At 32.6% G+C, this 19,283-nt stretch overlaps 1 protein-coding gene across 1 annotated transcript; it reads right to left on the reverse strand.

The window, feature by feature from the left end:
• LOC105166227 (protein MIZU-KUSSEI 1) lies at positions 7,932–9,115 on the reverse strand. The gene has a single exon (XM_011085502.2). The coding sequence runs from the start codon at positions 8,979–8,981 to the stop codon at positions 8,259–8,261; it is 723 nt and encodes a 240-aa protein (XP_011083804.1). The 5' UTR covers positions 8,982–9,115; the 3' UTR covers positions 7,932–8,258.

Here is a 19,283-nt window from a genome sequence, read left to right on the forward strand (position 1 = left end):
CCCCCTCACCCATTTCAGTTTCAGCAACCCCTGTCCCCTCCTCAACAATCTGTGCAACCCCTTCACCCTCCTCAACCATCTCAACAGCCCCTTCACCCAAAATAACTTCAACATAAATCATCATCTCTCTATCATTCTTCCTAATTCTCCTCCATGCCCTCATCATATCACATTATCAATCAACAACTTAAAGCCTTTATTCACAATTATGTAAAATGCCCTATCCTTTCCTAACCCAAGACTATCACAAAACAGGTTTAGAGTTTCAATATTGATCTCTTGGGGTGATACATAATCGTATTTAGACACCCTACCCCCCACATACACAGCTTCAGGTATATGTCTAGCCACACCATTATAATGTAGAGATAGTGTTATGGAATCAGTGTCGGGGTCTGTTTAAAACAAAAAAAAAACACAAAGCAACAAAAGCAGGTTCAGTTGTAGGGGACCACACCATTAAAAACATAAAACAAACAAATAAAAGCACCATGCTCGACAGTTGGCCGACAATGACAAAACACAAATAATAAAAAACCCGACAAGGGTCCACAAAAAAGATAATAAACAAAAATAACCCGGCAAGGGTCCACATAAACAACAATTAACAAAACCCGGCAAGGGTCAATTTATCTCTATAAAAAACGAGGAGTGAAAATGGAGAATACTTACGGTATTGAGGAGGAGGCATATTCATATGCCTATCCTGCCGAACGAACACCATTTTCGCTCCAAAGTGGCTTGATCTTGTTCGTCTTCACAAATGGTGGGGAGTAGATAGGTCTTCGCAGCTTGGGTTCGAAGGAGATTAGGGAAATTAGGGCTCGAGTTCGAAAGAATTGGGTGAATTAGGAATCGGGTTTGAAGGAGTTAGGGCGCGGGTTTGAAAGAATTAGGAGAATTAGGGAAAATCTTTGCCAGATGTTGTGTTTAAATCCTAGTCAGCAGCTGACGTGGATTAAAAATCCACGTCAGTCGTTTTTTTTTTTTAATTTACACGTATGCGCCACGTCAGTTTTTTCAGCCAATCAGGATCGAGCCTCCAATTTTAAAAGTCACATGCATCGCATGTGACTTTTTCCGACAACCCACAAAATTTTCCGGCGAAATTTGGACTGAAATTGCGAATTTTTCAGTTTTACGGGACCAAATTGAAACCCTAGATACTTACGGGACTAAAACGAAAATGGCCTATAACTGTGGGACGAAAATTGTCTTTTGCCCTATTAATTAATATCTCTAAGCCACAATGGTGTTGATTAGAAAACCATATATAGCAAATAGTAAATAGGTGAACAATAAACATGTTGAGAATATATTAAATTCTAACAATACATAATTCAATTTATACTACTTAGACGTCAGTTTCACCATGATCTCTCATATATTTCAAACCAGAATAATACGACAAAAAGATAACTATTAAGTTACGATACGATAAAATCGATTTTAATTTACTGAAAATGACGTACCAAAATAACATCTCGTTTCCCATTTGGTTTCGTTTCTTTATGTTCTTTTATTCAATGACGCAATATTATTCAGTAAGAAATAAGAATTTTTTTTTCCGAATTTTGGCTTTTAAAATAAATAATTAAATTGAAGTTTTTCTTACTTGTGTCATATTCCCTCCTATCCAAGAAATATGACAATATATCATGAAATAAGCTTACCTATGCCTTTCTTGTTTTTAAAGAACCCTTAAAATCAATTTTCATAAGTCTTTCGGCAAAAATGCAATTTACACCCCTATGATATTATAAATGTCTAAATTATTTTCATATGAAAAAATTAGCAATTTATCTCTCTGTGTTTTTTGAAATGCTATAATTTACTCCTTTGTATTTTTAAAATGAAGCAATTCTAGGGGGTAAATTGCCTAATTTTAAAAAATACAGGAAGATAAATTGCTATTTTTTGGGACTAAAAATATTATGAGTTTTATGGGACTAAAAGCAACACCTGTCATAATTGTGGTACCAAAATAAATTATGTCCATGTTTGATGGGACTTAAAAAGCATTTTGCGCTACTATACAAATTTTGTTTTACATAGAAAAAAAAACATATAAAAGAACAATTGAGTTCATGTGGGATTAATTACTATTCTTTCTCTCTGACTTATAATCAGTTTCAACAAGATATATAAGTTGATAATTAAAAAAAAATATCTAATTAATTTAACTAAAAAAATAACTAAAAGAGCACTCCAAAAGATAATTACAATTATGCAGTGTATAATCTATTGAGTAAAATAAAATTATGTTGAATATAATTTTATTTCAAATTAATAACTTAGATATTATTCTTATGATAATTTATTAATATATAATAAACAATTAGTTTTGTAAATTCAAAGTTTTGAATAGTTTATTTTATTTCATATACAGCTATAGAGTATGCTCACATATTATAATGCACTTAATTTTTGAAAATAGAATTTTGAAAAATTGTAAAAGAATCACAGAGATAGAATTATTTGTTAATAAAGCATAACAAACAATAAAAATAAAAAAAGATTGAAATATTAAAAATAAATAAAAACTATTAAACTTCACTATAAAAATAGTCTATAAAAATTCTAAAAAAAATGATTACACAATATGAATGTATACGATGGATTATATGAGATGATTAAATTGAACTAATAAATAATAAGTAAATATTTTTTCAATAGTTTGTAAGAATTATGTAGTTATATATATATATATAATATAAATAGTTAAGATGGAAATTTAAATTTTAAAGATTAATTTTATTTTAAAGATGGAACTAAACACATGCTCAAGTATAATATTAACCAGTAATTTGTGGCACATCCTATGTGTGTGCATCTTCTATAAATGTTATTTAAAAAAAAATATTTTTAAAATTTTATTATTAAATAAAGTATATATGAAATAATAAGTTAATATTAAATTTATAAAAAAATCGTGACAAAAAAGAAGAGATGAATAAAAATTAAAAAAATAAATAAATAAATTATTGAAAGATAATGGGGGAATGGGAAGTTACATAAAAATTTAAAAACAATAAATTAAATATAAAAAACAGACCAAAAAATATAAAGACAGCAAAGAGGTTCTCACTTAGTATATAGTATAGAGATACTATAGAGATTAGAATGTGAAAATTGGGTGTACACTGTAAAATTCCATTTAGGTTTTGTTTTCTTTAGCATTCTTAGTAAAAAATTTTGATCAATTCTTGAATGAATTTTATCATAAGGAAAATTAAGAATGTGAAAGTCTGCGGATGCAAGGTTTTAGATAAATATAAAATTTGAGAGACATTTTTTAAAAAGTTTTGTATCTAAGTTTAGAAGCTTTTTGCTATAGTTTTTAGAGCTTCCCACCACACGATTAAGAAAAATCTTCACCGTTCACCTAAGGAGACCGTATGTATAAATATAGGGTAGGAGTTCATTTTTAGTATTAGTTTCCGTATCAATATCTTCAATTCGACCAAAATTTTTTCATTAATTTTTTTTACTTATTTTTCATTTTCTTTATTCAAATATACTTATTGTAACTATAAATTCCAAACAAATATATATCTTTATATTAATTACTTTAACATGTTATTTAAGAATTGAGAAAGAACAAAAAAATCAATTTTAAAAAATTTAAAAATACACCTCACACGCAACGTGCATATATTTTACTAGTTCCGTTATTATTAAAAAAAGAAAAAAGAAAAATTTTATGCACATATTGTCAGAACAGGTAAGAGTAATCGTGGGAATAAAAGAAAAACACACACAAAAAAAAGTTGCTCGTAGAGAGAAGGTACTAACACTAATCTTGTGAAAATAAAGAGAGAGACAGATTCGCGGCTTCTTTTGCTTGAGTTTTGCAGGATTAATAAGTTCTCTTTTTTCTGCGATAATAAATAATTCAACTATCAAATTCGATCTATAGGTTTTTTTGTCATGGAAGAGACGTTGAAAGTGAATGATAAAAAAATGAAATTGGGAAGTTATTTGATAAACTATATTTTAGGATGAAAGTTTTACTTTTTTAATCATTTTATTCCTTTTTAAATGTTAAGTATGATGGCAACTTAGGAACTATACATTTTTTGCACCTCAAATTAGTTATTTTAGGAGGCTTAGACTTCATATTAAGTGCAATTTTGAAGGTTTCTCTAAAAATACATATTGAATGACAATAATTTCAATTTTTTTTCATGATATAATTATTAGTAAAAAGAATTATGCATGAAATTATTTATATGAATAATTAATGATTATAATGATAATCTAATATTAGAATAAATATAATTACAATATACTTGTTGTCCGTACTCTATTATCACACTATACATACACAATTGATTGCTTATAACAACAATTTCGTGCATAAACTTTTTGTTATTAATTATTGCTAGTGACAACTTCGGGTAGATTATATTTTTGGTCCGTATAAATAGCCATTTATTCACTTTTGGTCTCTAATGTTCATCTACCACGATTTTGTTTCCTAATATTTATAATTTTTTGCAGATTTGGTGTGATTGTCAAGTTAGTTGTTAAAACTAATGGAGTACGGGAACATCGTGTAACTCATGACCTTGCACACATTTGGTCCCAACCAGACCAAGAAGAACAAGTACCCGCTGTGTAAAGTAGCACAACCGTGTTGCCACTATCTCCACTCATCTAGTCGTAAATAAATAGATGCTAAAAAAAAGATAATTATTTTTCAATCAACCATCAAAACAAAAGCGGCATACTTCACACTTGCAAAAGGGAAAGATAGAACAAGAATTACCCCGTAAATTCCTTAAAACAGATAATGAAACCAAAAGGAAACAAAAAATGGAAAATAGAAGTAGAACAGAGGAACCACAAGACTAAAATTCGCAAAAGTTTCATTGAAAGAAATGTGGTGGTCATCCTTTTCAGTGTCTACTAACACACCATCATAATCAAACAAAAGTACCTTGTAAAGAACTGATGGTGCAATACCAGCAATGCATTGCACTACTCCAAACCCTTTCCCACTGTTTAAAGTTCTTTTCTTGAAGATTAGGGTGTTTAATCTTGAACCTCCCAGTATTATGGAACATGATGATAATGATAAACAAACAGTCTTTTTGGTAAAGAATTAGGTTTTTGCTGATGAAGATGAAGCTGTGAGTGGAGGAAGAGAGATAGCTTTTGCTACCATTGAAAATTTTATTTTTTATGTTTTTCTTCCTTTCTTTTGTGCTGAGGTATGATTTGGTTGAAAAGCAACGACTCTTTTTTTTTTTTTATATATATATATTACAATATTATTTTTATGTTCCTCATCCTATAGACATGGTATAAAACACGAAGATGCACAATATAAGCACAGACCAAGTGTTATTTTAGGCCATGCAATGAGGTTAGTTTTGATGGCCAATTTGACGGTCAAACCAAATGTAGAAAACATTATAAATATTAGGAATTAAAATCGTGGAACATGAACATTAGGGACCACAAGCAAATGAGTGGCTATATATAGGTATAGTTTACGTCACACTTTTAAACAAATAGTGACTACTAAAAATGTAATTATTATTATAATGACAAAATAAAAACTCTAATCAATATATAATTATTGATACTTTAATATTATCATTTAATTTTTATAGCTAATGTTCTTGTTCATTAAATCTGTGTACACACACACACACCTATCAATCATCACAAAGTCCATTGGGCCTGTTTTATATGCGACTAAATGGAGCTCCCTTATATAGTGATTGGACTGGTCAGGCTCAATATATGCTTAATAATCTCTGAGCCAGCTTTAATTCAAATAATGTTTTCGTTTGATCCTAGTTTTTTCTAGTCCACTTAGAAATTAGAATCAGAATTAATGCAAAAATAAATATATATATATATAAAATAATTTTATAATAAGTTCACAAATGCAAAATATATTTAAATCTTATTTATTTCACACATGAAGAAATTATTATTAAAGAAAATAAATATAGAAAGTTCACCAAATCCAAATCTCTATTATAGAATGAAAAAAAAATGCTATTGATTTAGAAAGTATACATTTATAATTAAAAAGGTAAATTACATTGACACGTTCTGAGCTTGGGTCAAAATACACAAATATTTTTTTATTTTTTATAAAATTATAGCTCCCTTGGAGGTTATAATTGTAATTACAACTATACCTCCTATTCAAATGCAAAACATACACAAACACCCTCTGGAAAACATGTCACCAACACCCCTCAAGGGGCATATCAATAATTATGTAAAACACAAAGGGTATTTGTGTAATTTGACTTAACTTCAAGAATGTCGATAGCAATTTGATTTCAATTTTAATAACAACTTTGTAATAATAAAAAATTTAATATAATTTTTTGACATATTTATGCTGCAAATATACCACTGTGCATATCATAATTAATAATTTAGACACAACAATTATTTTTCAACTTTCTTGAATAACTATTATATAGCAAAACAAAATATTTTATCACTATTACATATATATGTTGCAACTATTAATTCCTTAATAAATATACTTTCAACTTTCTAACTATTATATAGCAAAACAAAATATTTTATCACTATTACATATATAGGTTACAACTATTAATTCCTTAATAAATATACTATATATTTTCTTGATACTAAATATAGAACTAATGTATTTTCTCTTGATACATTTGATTATCATCATGGTTTCCAACAACACTACAAAAAAATTACTATTGCATGTATTTTAATTATTATGAATTAAAAATCATGATAAAATACTATTATTTAATCATAGTTAAATAAAATAAAAATAAAAATTTATTATTCACCATGAGAAAAGTATTCGAGATGGTTCATAATTATTACAAAATATTCATCATTACTTTTGGTCACGATAAATGTTTCACCCACACTCGTAAAAAATCATGATCAATAAATATTGCATGGTCCTGATAAATAACTATTATTAGAATTATTTTTTTAATTATAATTAAATGTTATTTTTGTTAATGCAATATATTGTCAAATGGTTAGAAAAACATGATCACATGGCAAAAATAAGGGGGGGAAAGTCTTTATTTTTTTGCTTTTCTCTTTAATCTTTTTCCAAACGTAGGTATCAGTTAACCTCAAAACTATTACAAGATTGATATTTGTGGAGTCCAGACAAGCCACTTCAAGTACCTAAATGGAAACCTTTTGTTCGGAAAATGTCTAATCAGAGCTTAATTGATTAAATGTCAGATGTTTTTATAATTATAATGTGATTAAGGATTAAATACATATTTTATCCCATAATTTAAATTTTTGACGTTTTTGTCCTTTAAATTTTTAGAATAGCATTTTGGGTTTAGTTCTTTTTAATTTTTGCGATTTTAGTCCTTTTATTTATCGAGATTTACCTCTACTGGAAAGAAATGTGAATATTGGCAAAAAATGACTAAAATTGTAAATTTAAAAAAGATATAGAACCAAAATACTATCCTGTAAATTTAGAGGATAAAAATGATGACAGAAATGAATCAATAGGAACAAAAACCCCAAATTTAAGATGTCACATGAGAGCACATGTACTTTTTAGATGATTAGTCAACTCCGAAAATAAAATTCAAAATCATAAAAATTTGAAAGATGTAAGATCAAAATGTTATTGTAAAAATTAAAGAATGAAATATCAAATACTCTAAATTACACAACAAAAATACATTTAAGTCTGTGATTAATAATCACCCTACTTGAACGATTGAACAAATAATGGTGGGCTAAGAGAATTCATCTCCAATTTGAGTTTTTATATTCCAAATTCAATTATTTAATATTCAACCATATTTAATTTACATGCATAATGTGTATAATAATTACCTTATTTATTTTATTAAAAATTTATGCACCTTCTAATATGTATATAATATAATAAAAAAATAAAACAAAAATTTAAAATAAAAAATTCAATCAACAACAAAATCTATGTCTTATATAGGTGAAATATCCACCATGGACCCCAAATACATCATAAATATTTCAGAATTTGTTATAACTCAGCGTTATATTGCAGTCCCTGATAAAAAAAATTAGATTCGATTGAAATTTTAGTCCACGTCAAGTTTGATCGAAGTTAAACTAAATAATATGACAAATATAAAATATTTTGTGTATGATTAGTGAATATATAATTTAAAAAGAATAATTAATAACATAAGAAATATATCATATTTGTTAATTATATAATTGATTAGGCTGGATCAAAGGTGAAGTAAGAATTTTTGGGGAATAATGAAGTCTCAGCGGACTCTTAGAAAGAAGATGCTAAGTTCTTGAGCTGAGGCGACGTCAGGATTGATCATGTACAACGACTCCGAATCCTTGGATCCCACAACCCTATCAAATCTGGCCCTTATATACGTCAACTCTCCGTCGCCTGTTTCCTTCTCCGACGACGGTCCCGGCAACACTCCGGCGCCCATCGACACTCCCCTCAGCAGCTGCATAACGTGAACTTCATCGTCCGTCATATTCTTCCGCCTGATGGAGTACCCCATCTTCCTCCCATTGCAGTAAACAGCCCACAAGAACTCCTCCAGGAGCTTCTTCTTGTGAGTTTTGGTGTCGGTTTCCAGGGCGATCCGCAGCACATCCGACGCCATTTCCCTGTGGAGCGCGCTGGTCAGCATGGGGAGTTCGATCACGAACACCGGCAGGCGATGGGGGTCCTCTTGTATGGCCAGGCTGAGGCGTCCTTTTCTGTACCCGAAGAGGGTTCCGGTGGTGGCCTTGTCGGTGAGAAGGGGTTTGCGGTGGCGGGCGCCTAGCAGGGCAACCATCTTGCATCCGGTGGTCAGCATGGGGAGGAGTTTGAACATGCGGAGAAGGCCGCCACCGCCGCCGCTGCCGTGCCGGTGGATTGATGGTTTCTTGGCAGAGGTGTGGCGGGTGGTGTGGTGGAGGAGGGAGAGTAAGGCGGGGTTTTCCATGCCGTGGAATGGGCTGGAATGGACGGATGGCATTTGAATTTGTTGAGGGTAGTGTGTGTTGTGTGAGGAAAAATGATGAAAAAACTTTCAAGGTGGGAAGAGTGAGGGCAGCAAAGTTTGCTAACATGTGCTCATCCCATTTCAGGTACTTGGGATATATATATATAGGTGCAAAATTTTTATTTTAAGTCAAATTTGATTAAATTAAATTAATTATAAAATAAGTATAATATATTTATTAAGTTTAAATATATTTTTGGTTTTGTAATTTTGACACTTTAATATTTTTATCCATTAATTTCAAGAGTTGTAAAATATTTTCATAATTTTTCGACATTAATTGATTCGGGTCCTTCATGTGCCGGATTTTATAAAAGTTGTCGGAATAAATTATGTGCCCCTCACGATTTTGGTATTTTTACCCTTTATCTTTCTAGAGGTTATAAAAGAGTCCTGTAACTTTTTGATATTTCACTATTTTGGTCCTTTTAATGCCGGATTTTGCAACAGTTGTCGAAATAAATCATGTGCCATATCATTTTTATCCATATCGACAAAAGTGAATTAATCGGAACAAAATTCTCAATTTAAATGATTCACGTGAAGCGCATATGATTTATCCAATGATTTTTACAAAATCCAACATCGAAAGAACCAAAATTGCGAAATGTAAAAAGATTATAGGGACTCTTTTGCAATCCTAAAAAGGTAAATGATAAAAATATCAAAGTGCTAAAATTATAAAACCAAAAATATATTTCCGCCCACTTATAATGTCACTTATTACCTTTTCTAAACTAAACACCAATTTCAATATAAATATATATAATGAATTCATGTGTGATCAAATTTAATCCGAATTAAAATTTCTCGTGTATAACAAAGACAAGCGTCTTAAATATTGGATTGATATTATTTATTTATTTATTTATATATATGTGTATAATATTCTTTAACTAAAAAATAATTAATATAATATTTGTACACTTAATATTGAGTAAGAACTAAGGAAAAGAAGAGGACGATGGACCAAATTTGTACTTGGTTGATTTGAATTTGAATCTAGACATTTGGTTTAGTTTATTAATAAATGTACACTAATTTAGATGTTTAATGATAATTTATTATTTTATTGAGATAATAGTATAGCAAATCTTAGATTTGAACAAATTTTAAGGGAGGTTTTGCGTAATTTTTCAAACTTAAGAATCTCATCTACAATCAAGTTAAATTTCAGAAAATACGATCACCAGAAGAAATATGATATTCATTATAATTAATTTTCATGTTTAAAAATAAAAAAAATCATGGTAAATACTAATTAATCATGACTGTACAATGACTATATTAGTCTTTATTTCTGTTACTGAAGTGAAAACATTTAATACAGATATTTTGATCATGAATAAAATATAGAATATTGATTAATCGTAATTAAAATTTAAATTTTAAATTGATTTTATTGATAAATAATATTAATTTATTATAATTTTTAAATAACAGTGATTATAGCGTATGAATTTTTCTTAATAGTGGCTGCCTAAGTTATATGTAGTATACATATTTTTCATTAACCTCTTAGCATCTATCATCCTCCCCTTTTCTCATAATTTAAGGTTTTCCCACATACATTATGTGTCTCTTATATGATTCATGGGAATCGTTGAACTCTTTTACTTTTGATTTTTTCAATTAATTCTTATCTTGATTTTATTATTTATTGGATAATTATTTTTAACATATCCGATAAATCGATTCAACATTAATTGTTGTATTTGTTATTTACGAGTTCATAATCCGTAATTATCATGAACATTTGATACAAGTAGCAAATAGATACTTGTAGGGACAAAAAAACTAGCTAGATTATATAATTGTAATTATTTCACCTATTTGATTTAGGCTTAACTGTTATCACAAAAGTACATGCTATTATCAAGTTGATGTGGAATGGTATCGTACCCAGTCAGTGAGATAATAAATTTTGATTTGGATGTTTGAGTTAAATCAATTATAGTAATAAAACGAAAATTTATTATAACTATCCTAATAGATATCAAAATTAAATGCTTTAGTGAAAATTAATCATTTGTGACCAAGGATCAATGTGATAATTGGGGTGATACATCCCTTTGGATTAGAATTCATCTCTCTTGATTTCATCATAGTTATTTATTCCAGCTTTCGGTGCAGTTAAGTTAGATAGTCAGATAATCTCAAAGCCCCCATTTTGGTTACCACAATCGAGATTGTGAAATTAACACAGTTATACCTATATTTCTAATTTATGGTCTATTTACACAAATCACATCTATCTTTTGCGTAATTATAGAAACGACCTCCGATAGCCAAAAAAACAAGGATAGTTTGTGTAACGATATTGATGTCTCTGAAGGTGCACGTGTAATTTTTCGAAACGTAAGGGTGATTTGTATAAATGATTTTAACGTTTCTGGTAGGTATATATGTAAATTTTTTTAAAAATAAGAATGATTTGTATAAATAAATTATAAATAAAGGGATACAGATATCATTATCCCTTAATTTTTTGACATTTTCAACAAGCGATGAGTGGAAATATATGGAAAAGTGACATTCATGGCATGAATATCCATTAGAAAACAAGGAGGTGGGTGGGGAGGAAGAGGGATGTAAGAAAGGATCACTCAAAGTCTTTGTTTAGTGACATATATGTTGGGGTGGGGGAGTGTTAACTGAAGTTTGATATTGACAAAGGTGATGAAAACAATTATTTATGGGGGTTGAATTGTGATAAGATAAGGATGTTTCAAACCACAAAGATACCAACTGAGAGCCCTTCATCAAAGAAGAAAAAAGAGGGCCCAAAAAGCAGTCTTTTGATGCTGCTATTTGCATGTGCTTCCTCTCCTTAATGTTATTACAACATTATCAATATTTCCCTTTATTCTTTGACAGTCCCATGAGCCATTATACAACCACAGCTCTGTCCCCATACGTTTTCAGCCTCTTGTCAATTGCTACTTTACTTTGCCTAACAAGTGATTTTCCTTTTCCATCACTCTCACCTCCCATCACATTTTGTTTTCCTTGTGGTACTGTAATTAGGACATCCCATGGTTGGCACCACCATTGCAACTTATCTGTATTAATTGCAATCTTGATCATATACTTATACGCGTTTGATATTCTGATCTTTTTTAAAAGTTTTACTGGCAGTTTAATTTTCTTTTCTTTTTTTCGTTCGCAGATTGAGGGTATTTATTGTCAGAAATTTTCAAATCAGACGACTTTCGTGTTCGGTTCATAGCGTACCTTTTTCATTGAGAATTCCTCGTTCCCTTCTGTATGCCTGTGGGGCGCGTGACAGTCATGTGACTGCCCAAATTTAAGCCGTCAGATCACTTACACATGTGATTTTTCAACTAATTCTGAGATTTCTGGAGATGAGCGTCATTAATCCACGAAAACTCAAACTACTGGACTAAATTTTTTATGATACTTTTAAAATGATCAAAGTGCAAAAAGCCTAATAATAGGACCAAAATTGTAATTAAACCCAACTTAGCCAAACAAGTTTCATTACTAGAAATTTCTTTTTGCAAGAAATAATTATAAGCTAGAGATGGCATTTATTGATCCACTTTATTATTATTATTTTCTTTTTTTTTTAAAAAAAAAGCTGATTTGAGATTAATTTTTGATAAATTAATTCGTCAAAATTAAATTTGAGACGGAATTTGTGACAGAAAATACACCCTAATGAAAATACAAACTTTTAAGCCATTAATTAAAGTTCCTACCCTCTTCTTTTTTATGCAGAAAATACCATCAATTTGTAATGATCAATCTATGGTGGTTGATTAATGATATGATTAATATTAAATCAAAGGGGTATAAACCCATGAGTGTGGGCCCTTCAAGATCATAAATCACATCATAACCTCAAGGATTTAACCGTAAATATCGATCTCAACTCATGATTATTCATGGTAAATATCGATCTCAACTCATGATTATTCATGGTAAATATCGATCTCAACTCATGACTATTTTTTATATATATTTCCTTATGTACAGGATTCTACCTCTAAGGTCTAATTAGGGGATAATTGTATTATACCTACCACAAAATCACATTACATCTTATCATTTGAGAAAAACTGTAATTTCAATCCCAAATCTTAATTTTTTTAAATTTACATCAGAAACAACATGTGCATGACACGGCTCCATTAAGTTTTAAAGGGGAATTAAGGTTATTTTCGTCATAAATTTAACGGAATTAAGATTTTAGACTAAAATTATAATATTTTTTTGGAGTTATGGAATGCAATATGGTGAGTTCAAAACAATAAAACTAGAATCGCAAAGAGACTAACTTGATAGATGTAAAATGCTATTCTCCAATTAACTGAGATTCAAATATACATTTTTTTGTCCCGTAACTTAGGTTATTTGATATTTCGTTCTTTAACTTTTTATGGTAGCATCGTGGTCCTATATTTTTTTAATTTTTATAATTGTAATACTTTTGCACCGGAATTCATCCTTCTTGCTGGAAAATAGCATGTGCCTCTCACGTGACATTTTAAAAGTGGGGCTTCTGTTCATATTGGCCCATTTTGCCAACATTTGTCCTTCACTTTTTAGGATAGCATTTCCGTCCTACATCTTTTTAATTTTCACAATTTCAATCTTTTCTTGGACGAAGTTCACTCTTTTCACTGGTGGAGGTGAACTCCAATGGACAAAATGATTGAAATAGGGAAAATTTAAAAAAGAAAAAAATGTAGGACCAAAGTGCTATCTTAAAAAATTAGAGAATAAAAATACTAATATTTTAAATTACGAGACCAAAAATACATTTAATCACTAGCTCCACTAGCAAAGAAAAGCTACTACCACTTGATTCAATGCAAATGCTGTCATTAGTAGCATCGTAAGTAACAGCACTTTCTCTCCTTACAACATGATTTTCAGTTACCTAGTCCATTTCCATGTCGGCCCCCTTGATATTTGCTGTACCTAGTCCAGGGAATTTGGCTCACTATCTTACAGAAAACTCAATAATTTGCAGGAATCCTGAGTGTCCTCTACACAATGTCCGGCCATCAGTGTCTTCTATAATGTCAACAACTATAGTACACCCAAGGTTTTTGTATCATACGGGCCCTAGCTCGTCGACTCTAGAGGCTTTCGTTGATAATTACCTGGACAAGATTAAATTGAATTGATTATGTACTAGAACGCAAGATTCTTTTCCTCTTTAATTACTTTGAATATGGGAATAAGATCATGTGTCCGTTCCAAATCCCTCGTCTGGGAGTTGATGATAGTCATGCATTCCATATCGATACATCAACTCCCAAACGAATAGGTTGAGTTGTTTTTTAAGACAAAATCGTGAAACTCATACAAAATTAAAACCGACACTATCCCACACGATCGGGTCCCGTGTATGTGCTGATTTAATAATAACATTATGTTAGGATGCTTATGAATATGGACATAATGTGTCTGAAGGTGAGTCTATACGAGTATTTGAATGTTCCAAAATTGTCCTAGCATTATTAAAGATTTGTCCCAAAAATGCTTTGATAAAGTAGGTGAGTTGAATTCAGGCAGAAATGGTCTTGCCCCTATTTATATTAATTTCTCCAAAATATCACTGTATGTGCTTTAAATAAATAAACAAAGAAAAATAAAGGGCAGCACTAGCAAGAGTGCCCTTGCATGTCTGTTAAATAATAATGTAATAATAACAAAGCAAGGGACATATATCAACCTGGAGGCAACAACATGCATTAGTTTTAGTACAAGGATCATCACAAAGAACTTTTCGGAATTTAATTATTGAGAATTGTTCTACTTTTTTAATTTACTTTAATTTGTAGGAAGCTATATATTTCCTTAAACGACCCCCTACCCAACAACTGCATGATTGTTGGAGGGTATTGATTGAATTCTAGTACATGTTAAAATAGTTTTTTTTTTGGGATTAAATACGAATATTACTTCTAAAGTATACACCTCACATTAATTATCCTATAAAGTATTAAATATTTAAAAAAGAATCATAATTTTTAATTTTTAAATTTGAAAAGTTCATCTTACCCTTATAAAAATTGCTTTCTGAATTTTTTTAAAAGAGATTTGTGTAATGCCAAAATCATCCTATGTCAAAACTTTTTCTAATTATATTTTTACTTATTTATTAAGCTTTTTTTATTTTCATAATCCTAAGTACTTGGAGCTCATTTAATTTTAGTTTCACTTGTCTGTCCAACTAAATTAAAAATAAATTTATATTTATATGTATATATTTATATATTTACTTAAAAAATATACAATTAATAAACCGAAAGACCTAATGAACTAATAAAAATTATAATATAATTTATATATATGGTATGTATAAATTTATTATTAACTTAGTTTGACAAACAAGTGAAACTAAAACAAAAAGAGCCAGATAAACAAGTAAAACTAGAATTACAACAAAGTTTTGACAAATAGTGATTTTGGTATTTTAGAAATTTCTTTATTTATTTATTTTTCACAAAGCAATTTGGGTAAGGATAAAATGGACTTTTAAAACTTAAAAATTAAAGGTCATACGTTTTTTTTTTAAGGTTTTAATAATTAAGGGGGTAATTAATGTGGCGTGATACTTCAAAGTGGTAACTGTATTTAACCATAATGTTTTTGTAGTTGGATGTAGCTACTTAACTAATTACAGGGTAAATTATAATGAGTTTTTTAAAATTCAACATAATTACAAATACTACCTCATTCTTTGAGAAATTATTAATTCACTCTGATATTTGATGAAATTATAAGATTATTGGTAAATGCATGAATTGTCAACTTTGCTCTTGCTATATTTTTTTAAAAAAAGTCAAAATTACAACACATTGAACAAGGTGGATGAAAAAAATTGAAAAATTGAAAAATAAAAGTTGTCCGCTTAGTTAATAAAAAAAATTCAAAAAATATTGAAATAGAAGTAAAATTATAATTCATAGTACATGATGACATTTTGATCAGCTTATAAAGAAAAATAGATGGAACCCTAATGGGGACTAACTGATTGGGTTAGTTGTTGGACAACTGTCAAAATCAAGAATAATGATAATTTTTCAAATAATAAAAAAATATTTATAATTATGTCAAATTTTAAAAAATGTGGTTGTAATTCACCCATAATTATATTTTGAAAAAATTATTGTGTCCTCTAGCGCTCATTTTTCTTGGACAACATTATATTTTAAGGTTAGCAAGGCTCCAATGTTAGTGAAGTCTTTGTTGTTTACTGAACAACAAAATATATGTCCAAGATTAGCAAGGCTCTAAGAAAGAGCTCTCAGTAGTAGTGGGGTTAAGAGTTTTCTCTCTCTAGAAAGTTTTCTCTCTCTAGAAAGTTTTCTCTCTAGAGTGTCTCATCTTAGTTTGCTCTTCCATGTGTCTTCTTCAAGATTCTGCAAATTTCGGACCGATTAAACGTTTTCCCTTCGGCTAATCATCGTTTCTACCGAATGATTTTGGGTTTTGAAGTCGTCTTGCCGGCTGAAAAGCCCCCACCGAAGTGTTAAAACAGTTTCTGCATTTTCTGCTGTTTCTGCTGCTGCTTTGGGCGATTTCTGCTGCTGTTTTGGGCGTTTTTCTACTGCTATTTGCAGCCATTTGCACGGGTTGCAGCTTGCCGTTTTGCTGGTGTTTCTATGTGTTTTGCCATCGTTTTGGGCGAGTTTCAGCTGCTGTTTTGGGCGAGTTTCTGCTGCTGCTTGAGCGATTTTCTGCTACTTTTTGCAGCCATTTTCTGCTGCTATTTTCTGCTGTTGTTGCTGTCTCTTTTGCCTTCGTTTTGCTGCTGGTGTTGAGCATTTTTCAGCCATTTTTTCCGTCCAAACAGAGCTGCCCAGTGGTAGGTGGGAGTTTCCATTTTTGGCAGCAACAAACACTGTCTTCTTCTCTGCGCAGCCTGTGCTTTCCTTGTTTGGCTGCTGTTTTCTGCAATTCCTGCAGCACATTCCTCTTTTAGTGCTGCATATTCCTGCAGCAAATTCAGCCACTGCTGCACACCCTCCTTGTCCCAAAAAGCAGCCATGGCAAAGAACAAGAAGGCAATGAAAACTGCTGCAAACGCCGCTTCCGGCCAGCCCTCCGTCTGGTCATCGGCAGCAGCTGAAACTGGAAAAAATGCTGCTGCAACAGTCCATGACCCGCCCATTAAACCAGCCGGGCATAAACCGAGCACCACCACCACCACTGCCGAGGTTAGTGCTTCGGTTTTCCATGGTTTCATTTCTGATTTGGAGGCTTCCCCCTCCTTTGTTGCAAAGTATAATGTAGAGAACGTAATCGATCCACGGCCGAAGGCAAAACAGCCGGCGATCGAGCCCACCACTGAAAATACGGGCAAGAAAACGGTCTCCTTCGCCGGTCTATTCAGCACTAATCGCAAGTTAACCGATGACCACAAGCTCACTAAATTTGCGGTGGACGACGGCCCACTCACTTTGGGTTCCGACGACTTGTTCGATGTTCGGGCCAAATTGGGATATTGCCTCGTTGGATACATAGCCGGCAAATTCCCCGGACTAAAAGCAATCAGAACACTTTCTCACTCTTGGGGAGCAACCTTCCAGCAGCACGGGAGCGGTTGGTTAATCTTTCATTTTGCCCGAGAGGAGGATAGACAGCGAATACTAGTCGGAGGTCCTTATTTCGTATATGGACGGCCCCTTCTTCTGAAGCACATGCCTGACTGCTTCGAATTTAAAGAAGATGATATAAGCCTTACACCGGTTTGGGCCATCCTGCCATCACTCCCCCTTGAGTGTTGGCACCCGAATGCGCTTGGCAAGATCGGTTCGAGGATTGGCAATCCCATTGCCATGGATTCACTTACGATGAAAATGGAACGGATATCCTACGCCCGAATCATGGTTGAGGTCGATGCATCAAAGAAACTCATCGACGAAGTGGAGTTTGTTATGCCAAATGGCATAACCAGAAAGCAGCCGGTGGTTTATGAATTCACCCCCAAATTCTGCACAGCATGTAACAGGTTTGGGCACTTGCAAGAAACATGTCAAGGTCTACCGGCCGTTGTCCCCGCAGTCGTCCATGCCACTACTACCCCTGCTGCACAAGCGAAGCCGGTAGAGGCAACAAAGATGAAGCATGCTGAATGGACGGTAGTGCAGAGGAAGAATAAGGGCAAAGCTACAGTCACCGCAACCAAGCCGGTAGTGGAGGTGCAGCAACCGTCTTCTCCACCAGCCGACAAGGTGGAACAGGGACGGCTAACCATGAAGGCACCGCAACCGACCAACCCTAAGCAAGCAGTGGTTCCTTCACCGGCTGATTCTGAGAGCTCGCCAACTGATTCGTCGACGTCCACACAATATAAAATGGCGGGCAGAACGACTGAGGTGAACGCAGCATCGGGCAGCACACCGGAAAATAAGGCCGGAGGGGAGTCCCCCCCTCAATCCCCATGAAGATAGGATTCTGGAACGTGAGAGGCTTTAATCGGCCTCTCAAGCACAATGGGGTTGCCCACCTCATTAAGAATAACCGGCTTTGCCTCTTGGGCATTTTGGAGACGAAGCTTGCAGCATCAAGTATTCCGAAGATTCTTAGCCGCACATTTCCGGGATGGTGCCAAACCAACAAATTTGACACCATTGCCGGCGCACTTACACCCGATTGACATATCTCCCCAAGTGATCCACTGCCGTGCCACGAATAAGTCCTCTCAACTCTCCTTCTATATTTCATTTACATATGGTCTTTATTCTGTTGTCAATAGAAGGAGCATGTGGGAGAAACTTTCTGATTTGGGACAAGGACCGAGCATGCCATGGCTTATTATGGGCGATTTCAACTGTGTGAAATCTCTCGAGGAGAAGCAGTTGGGTGTGGCACCGACTTGGTATGAGCTCAAGGATTTTGTAGACTGTTGCATAGCACTTGGATTACTCGACGTTCCCACTACGGGCTGCTACTACACATGGTAATCCAACAACGAAAGCAACCCCGTATGGTGCAAGCTCGATCGGGTCTTATACAACAATGAATGGCTTGAGGCTGGTTTGCATTGCTCTACCCATTTCAATCCACCGGGATGCCTTTTCGACCATTCTCCGGGTATTGTTTCTATCTTTGATCATGCACCCACTAAGCCAAAACCATTTCGCTTTTTCAATATGTGGGCAGATCATCCGGATTTCTTAGCTACTGTTGAAGCAAGATGGAACTTGAGCGTGGAAGGAACGCCGCAATACAGCCTTTGTCGGAGGCTGAAAGCACTTAAAGGCGCGCTCAAGGCTTTCAACATGCAGCACT

Source organism: Sesamum indicum, linkage group LG7 (assembly GCF_000512975.1).
Source record: "Sesamum indicum cultivar Zhongzhi No. 13 linkage group LG7, S_indicum_v1.0, whole genome shotgun sequence".
Classification (NCBI taxonomy): domain Eukaryota; kingdom Viridiplantae; phylum Streptophyta; class Magnoliopsida; order Lamiales; family Pedaliaceae; genus Sesamum; species Sesamum indicum.